Source organism: Gallinula chloropus (assembly GCF_964237585.1).
Source record: "Gallinula chloropus genome assembly, chromosome: 34".
NCBI classification, from domain to species: Eukaryota; Metazoa; Chordata; class Aves; order Gruiformes; family Rallidae; genus Gallinula; species Gallinula chloropus.
This window is the reverse complement of record NC_140119.1, coordinates 1095364-1103234: the sequence shown is the minus strand read 5'-3', so window position 1 is coordinate 1103234 and position 7871 is coordinate 1095364. Positions and strand designations below refer to the sequence as shown.

Here is a 7871-nt window from a genome sequence, read left to right as displayed (position 1 = left end):
CCTTGAGCTGACCCTCACTTCAGGACCCCAATATGTAGGACTTCCCTCTTTCCAGCAGTGGTAGAATCAAGCCAGAACAAAGCAGACCTCCCAAAAGGGATCTGACAAAATTCTCCCTGAATACAGAGAGTCAACTTGAGGGCATTCCATAAGTAGTGGAAGGGATTTTCCTCAAGGAAAGATTCCCTAATTTCTCTTTGCCTTTTCCTCCTTGGACAGGTCTCCACACTTGACAGCAGCAGATGTCCAACAGCAGCTCCATCAGCCAGTTCCTCCTCCTGCCCTTTGCAGACACACGGGAGCTGCAGCTCCTGCACTTCTGGCTCTTCCTGGGCATCTACCTGGCTGCTCTCCTGGGCAATGGCCTTATCATCATCACCATAGCCTGTGACCACCACCTCCACACCCCCATGTACTTCTTCCTCCTCAACCTCTCTGTACTTGACTTTAGCTGCATCTCCACTACTGTTCCCAAATCCATGACCAATTCCTTATGGGATACCAGGGCCATTTCCTACACAGGATGTGTGGCTCAACTCTTTTTATTTTTATTTTTGATCTCTACAGAGCTCTGTCTCCTCACTGTCATGGCCTATGACCGCTACGTTGCCATCTGCCACCCCCTGCACTACGGGACCCTCCTGGGCAGCAGAGCTTGTGTCCAGATGGCAGCAGCTGCCTGGGGCAGTGGGTTTCTCCATGCTGTGCTGCACACAGCCAGTACATTTTCACTGCCCCTCTGCCATGGCAATACCCTTGACCAGTTCTTCTGTGAAATCCCCCAGATCCTCAAGCTCTGCTGCTCAGATGCCTACCTCAGGGAAACTGCAGTCCTTGTGTTCAGTTCCTGTTTAGGTTTTGGGTGTTTTGTGTTCATTGTGGTGTCCTATGTGCAGATCTTCAGGGCTGTGCTGAGGATCCCCTCAGAGCAGGGACGGCACAAAGCCTTTTCCACCTGCCTCCCTCACCTGGTGGTGGTCTCCCTGTTTATTATCACTGGTGTGTTTGCCCACCTGAAGCCCCCCTCCATCTTCTCCCTATCTTTGGACCTTGTATTGGCATTTCTTTACACAGTGTTTCCACCAGCAGTGAACCCCCTCATCTACAGCATGAGGAACCAGGAGCTCAAGGATGCCATGTGGAAAGTGATGACTGGATGTTTCTAAGCAGCAATAAACTGCTTGTCTTCTGCATACCACTGAAAATGTAACTCCTGTTATGATCAGTTCATTTTTAATAGGGGTTTTAGTTGTTATTTTTTGGTTTCACTCTAGTTTTTTTAAGCTATAAAAACGTGGTCAACGTTCGTCTCATTCTTAATGCAGTATCTTCTGCTCTTCCATGTAATGTCGAGCTGTGCTCTCTTTGCATCATGTCTGTTTCCACAGAGCCATAATTTTCCTCTTTTTTTTTTACCCTTTTATTAATAAAAAAATTACAAGAACATTTTCATCAGCTGAACAAATCGAGGACTTGCCTGTAATGTTAATGCTTTCCCACCTTGACAGAAGGGGATAAGGACAGTTTGCTGACAAAATTCACCATGAAGGTAGAATAATATTGGCCATTTACACTGACAGCCAGTGCTAACACAGGGTACCTTATTGACCTGACAATTACAGAGTGCTGTCTGACAGCAAAGACAGACTGCCAGAAGCAGGACATTATCCACCCCTGTTTCCACACCATCCACATCATGGCCAGATCTTACATTTTCAGAGTATTGGGGATGCTGATCTATTATGTAGAACATCTGCCATGGACCCCTTTAGTTATACACCAAAAATTTACTGTCTATCCTTACCTAGAACTACAACCCCTTTGGGTACACACTGGACTTCCCCATTCTTTCACATCCCCCACCAAGTGGACCAAAATCCCTGAGCAAAAGCAACCCCATCAATGGGTTTGCCTTTGTCTGAAGAAGGAACATCCCAGAGTGTCTTCCCTAACAGGTTTTTCATGTGTAATACAGGCACTTTATGCCCCTCCACAGTCTGTGGAGGACTGAAATGGTTTGGCCCTGGCTAGAGGCCAAATGCCCATCAAAATCCCCCTATCACTCCCCTTTTCAGCCAGAAAAGGGAAAACACATGTACTGGGAGGCTTAGGATTTGACATAAGGACAGAGAGGTATCACTCTGCAATTAGTGTCACGGGCAAAACAAACTCAACACAGAATAAAGGAAAGAAAAGTAATTTATTACACTACAGCTACACACCCAGTGACACCAGAGTCAGGTAATGAGAAGAGTGACCAGGTCTTGAAGCACCTTCCCCCATCCCTCCCTTCTTAGCAGACTTCACTTTAGTCATGATTTTTCTCCTGTCATCCACCCCACAGTGACACAGGGAGGGGCAGGGACTGGGGGAATGTGGTTTCAGTCAGTTCCTCCCGAGTTGTTTTCCTTCTTAGCTGGGGGGGGTGGTGGAAATCCACACCCCCTTCTCCTGCTGCACACTGTCTGTCTCTCTCTCTCTCTCAAATCTTCTAAATCTTCTAGGGAGATACCATGACAAAAGGTTCCAGCACAACACCCACACATCAAGGCAGCTCAGACATGACTAGATGGGGAAGTGGCTGGCTGCAAGGAGAAGAATTTGGGCATTGCAGGGGATGCCATAGCAGTCAGAGGTGCTGAACTGGAATCTGGCCATGAGCAGATTGGGCTGCACTGGGAGGAACATGGCCACGCAGACAAGTGCCCTTATGGTCCATCTGGACTCAGCGCCAGTGATGCCACCTCTGGAGCAGCCAGTCCCAGTGTGGGGCTCCCCGGTGTGGAGGAATTGGGAGGAACTGTCACATGGGACGAGAAAGTCTGCCAAGATACAGTGAGGGGTCTTGTGTAGAAAGGCTGACAGACCTGGGCTTCTTTAGCCTGGGGAAGGGGAGGCTGAGGGGAAGCCTTCTTTGTGCTACAGGGAAAGAACATAAGAAAGGAAGTCAAGGTGAAACTGCAGCTTTGAAGGTCAGAGTGGACATGAGGATAAAGAAATGTCACTCTGAGGGCAGTGCTGTGGTGCTTGAAGTCACTTGGAGAAAATGTGGATGAGCTGGTGGCTTTGTGTTTGTGGGAACAGCTGATGAGGAGAGAAAGACAGCAGAACAGGCAGGGACATCATGGAGTGAGATCAAGGTGGGGAAGGGGGTTGGGTACCTGCAGCCTGCAGGGAAACAGCACAGGCGTGGGGCAGTGTGGTATGGGCTGTGGTGCAGATGGCCAAGGGTGCCAGCCAGGTCTTTGACTCCTTGACTAGAGCTGATATCCCTGCCATAGAGGCCTCAGAGGAGACACATTGTCCTCACAGTCATGGAGTATCATTGCCTCCTTACATCCATGGCAGGGGAGGACACCATTTGTTATACCAATGTCCGTCCCTTGTAATCACACCCCAAGGAAGAGCCCTGAGACACAGGTGGGGGTCAGAGTCTCCCTGCCCAAGGGCTGGGGGTCAGCACTTGGCATTTCTGCTTCATCAGACCAAGCCAGGGTGTCCTCAGCATCAGAGCTGCCTGCGCTGAGCCTGTGTTTGTCCTCATGGCCTCCAGTTGTCTGCTCTAACGAGCCCCTGGGGAGGCTTTGTCAGTAATGGCTCCCAGTGGGGCCTGTTAATGCTTCAAGGTACTTTGGGCATTACTCCTGACTTGAACTTCTTGAGAGGTTTCCTCACTCTCCACTTGGTATCTGAGGTCTGTGGTCCCAGAATAAAAGACACCATGGGGCTCATTAACATCCAGAAAGCCCTTACAAGAATGTCTCAAAATTTAAAAAAAACAAATTAAAGACCTCAAGACTTCCACAACTACTTGGACTTTAGTTAGGTCTTTAGTGATGAAGATATCAAAGGAATTTCCCATGAAGGAGCTTTTTCCAGTCACAGGTATTTTCTGCCATGGCTCAGTTGATATAAGGAGTGACAGCTGCATCATGTGATGGATATCTGTCTCCTAAGGAGATCTGGACAGGCAGGAAAGGCAGTTTCTTAAGATCCAACCTTTTATGGAGAACCTTGCTCTTCCTGGAGACCAACAGTTCCCCAGCTGGCCTCCTGGGACTCCCAACACTTTTCCTCACAGTCTCTCCCAGAACAGTTTAAATCAGATACATAGAAAGGTCGCTTACAAACACACTGACCTCCTGCCACAACAGTTCATAAGAGTACTGAAAGATGGGATGTTTTCCAACTCTCTGAAGCTCAAAGCAGACACCGGAGACTGAGCATCATCTGAAAGACCTAAGAGCAAGCAGAGGTGGAAACCTGTAGGCCAAGTGAAGTGCATACGTCCAGGCAGTCTGCTGAAAAGAGATCCTTAGGATATCAAGCTGTCAATGATGTGGTTCACTGCTGGTGGAACCACTAAGTGAAGAAATGTCACTACCAGGTGCAGAAATATGAAGGACGTGGAGGGGGGGCTTCAGATTGGCAAACACACCAGTGCTCACAAACAAAGAGACCACAGCCAGGTGAGGGAGGCAGGTGGAAAAGCTTTGTCCTGTCCCTGCTCCGATGGGATCCTCAGCACAGCCCTGAAGATCTGCTCATAGGACACCACGATGAGCACAAAACACCCAAAAGCTAGACAAGCTCTGACTACATTTTCACTGAGGAAGGCATCTGAGCAGGAGAGCTTGAGGATCTGGGATTTCACAGAAGAACTGGACTACAGCCATGGCAGAGGGGCAGAGACAATGTATTGGCGATGTGGAGCAGAGCATTTTTAAGAGCAACTCTGTGACAATATTTTTAAGAAGGAAAATAAAAATCAGCAGCTGATTTTTGCCACCAGAAAAAGGAGTGAGAAAGTGTAAGGGACTTTGCAGACAATGAGGTCGGTGATGTAGGGGGAGAAGGTCCTCCAAGCCCTGTGGTGAATGAGTATCAATTAAAAAGGGGACACTGATGGTGGTGTCATTTAAAGCATTGTAAAGGGAGCAGACTCCCCATACCACTGGCGGGTCATCACATCTTACGGCCAGGGCCACCTTGGGGTCCTGTCCCCAAAGGGTGGTTCCTGCAGTCCCTGAGGTGGAGGCAGGTTTGCTTGGAATGTTGTTGGGCTATATAATTGGTCGCTTCTTGAGGGGGAAATGGGTTCGGAATTGCCTTGCCCCATTTGTGGCTGGTGTAGTTGGGCCACCTCATGTCCCACTCGGGAGAGGGCTGGGTGCGGCCCGGCAGTCCCCTCTCCCTGAAGTTTCCCTGGTTGTTACCCCCGCAATCGTTGGCAAAATGTCCCCTCCTTCCACAAGCCCATCACTGTCTCCTGGGCTGAGTTTGGCGCGGGGGGAGCGCTGTTGGCAAGGATCCAGATTGAGGGCAATTTCTCCCGATGTGACCTGCCTGACTGCATTTGAAACACACCACTGCATTGGCTACTAGGGCGTGAACAGCTGCCTGGATTGGCACTAAATGTTCTTCCCTTGAGACAGGCTTAATCATGTCTGCAATATTTGACCCTGCTGGTAGTGATCAGAGAATTTCTCTGGTTGCCAAATTACACTGCTGACGTCAGCATTCTGCTACGACCGGGCCTTTAGCTTCCGGAGGCAGCGCTGACGAGTCTACTGCTGCTTGGAGGCGATCCACAAATTGTGTGAAGCTTTCGCTTTCACTCTGCTTTATTGTGGCCCATGGTGATGGCCTAGAGATGGCTCTAGAGACTGCGCTAATAGCTTCTCTGGCCGTGCGAGTTGTTGCCGCGACCTCAGGGGCCCGTAAGCCCTGTACTTGTGCCTGAGGGGTAAGCATTGCTGGATCTGTACCCATTAGTCACTGCAGGCTAGAGTTACGCAGAACATGATCGTCCCCAACTGCTTGGGCCAGTAGCCTCGCACAGTTCTCCTCCCATTCTTGTTAAAAAACGATCATTCCTGCCCCATCAAAAATCAGTCTACAAGTTTGCTTTATATCAAAGGGAAGTAAGTCGTCTCCTCCAAAAACCCCATCTATGAGAGTGGAGACCATATCCAAATTAAGTCCCTTATCCACAATTGCTATAACGATTGCTTGTATATCCTTAGGGTTTAGTGGCGAGTGAGCCCTCTGTCTCCCAGGCATCACCCGGACCAGGAACGCTAACGCGGCTGATGGTGCCCAGTCGGCACACGCAATTTGTATTTTTTTCCAATCCATAAGAGGAATATTTTCCCCTAGGGATTCTTTTTTATTTTGGATGCTAATATTTTGGCATATGATTTTGTCTATTCTCATTTCCTCCTCTGAGTCAGAATCGGTTGTGAGCTGCTCGCCCTGACTAGTGTCCGAGTCGGAGCCGGAACTCGACTGACTGGCCATTTCCGGTGTTATCCTTCTTTTTGTTGGGCTCCGACCCTGCCCACCATCTTTGTGGGTGGATCCTCATTCCCTCCCCCTCGACCCGCCCCTTTTCTTGAGTGGGTTCTGATTGGCTCTCCTCCTGTCGCTCTTGTTCTTGTCCCTTCCTTCTCTATCTCTACCACCCTTCTCTTCCCCTTCCTTTTCAAGTGATCCAGGCAGCTCTGGAATTTCCTCCCTTTTCGTGCCAAAAGTATGCTTTCCCCGCCCTTCTCCGCCGGCGCCATCTTGGGGAGCACATGGCGGCAGCCATTTTTCCTGAGATTCTGATATCTTAGTGGCAGCCCTGGCCTCCTCGGCTAGCCCACCCCAAAAAGATTTTGCTCGCTCCTGCCCCTCCGTAAGAGATTTCACTCGCTCCTGCTCCTCTGCAAAAGTTTTAGCTTGCTCCTTACTCTCCATGTGCAGATCAGGGTTCGGGTATGGAAGAGGCGTATCGCCCTCTCAATCTTTGGGCTCGGCAGGCTTATCACCGTCTGGGGGCTGCAAAGTTTGTGTTGCCGCCCCGATTCCCAATTTTGAGGTGACCAACAAACATTCTTTCACCGCCCTCCAAGTGTCCTGCTCTTGGATCACTTTCCGGCGTGCCTGCACGACCCTCCCCCACGATTTCAGATTTTTCCCACTGCCGGAGGACATAGTTTCCTCAGCTAAAACTTTAGTACATTTATCCTACACCTCAGGATGGAGAATATCAACCGGCTGGTCAATGACCCCGATTTTTAAAAGTCTCGTATCAGTGAGAGTAAAATCTTTAGCCTTACACTCAATACCCCACTGCTTATGCAATTCCAATACAACCTTCACAAGGGCTTCCATCCTCCTTCTTGGTCCGGGAGCGTCCTCCCCGCCGGGCTGGTCCCGCCGCTCCGGCCGCCGTTTACCCGAATTCAGGCGAGTTTCCCGGGTTTTGGCACCACTTGTTGCCTTTGTTAGACCTGGCGACCTGGTTCAGGAATGGCACTGCACTCTGGCAGCACGGTCCATCAGCTCGCAGACACCAATGTGGTGGAGGAAAAATGGCGTATATTAGCGAGGAACATGGTGTTTTATAGCCTAGGGCTGAGATGTCACTTCCGTCCGCTTACCTCACCGGCTACCTACTATTGGTTACCTGAGGAGAGGTGGGGCCCTATCTTTCCATACAGCCCGAAATCTTTCGACCGCAAGGCCCTATCTACCGACAGGAAGGGAGATGCTGGTAGAGCCACAAAATGATGTCAGGCACTGATAGGCGCGTTCTCTTGCTTATGAAAACCCTGAGCCTCAAGCTTACTGGGGTGGCTAATGGCCTTCCATGGAGGATTTCAGGCCAGGACCCTTTTTCAGCCCTCCTAGCTTTTGTTTGCAACCTACAATAAAGGTGGGAAATTCTCCCTTTCCCTGTCTTCAGCAGCACATATACTAAAATTGGAATGATACAGAGAAGATCAGCATGGCCCCTGTGCAAGGATGACACGCAAATTCATGAAGACTTCCACATGTTTTTAAATTCCCACCTGGAGTGTTGTGTTCAGTTCTGGGCTCCCTGG

At 49.8% G+C, this 7871-nt stretch overlaps 1 protein-coding gene across 1 annotated transcript; it reads left to right on the top strand.

Moving 5' to 3' along the window:
* Positions 1-242: 242 nt before the first annotated feature.
* Positions 243-1166, top strand: LOC311203006 (olfactory receptor 14I1-like; the record flags this gene model as incomplete). The annotated part of the gene is made up of 1 exon (XM_084277644.1): positions 243-1166. The coding sequence occupies one exon, from the start codon at positions 243-245 to the stop codon at positions 1164-1166; it is 924 nt and encodes a 307-aa protein (XP_084133770.1).
* Positions 1167-7871: the final 6705 nt, after the last annotated feature.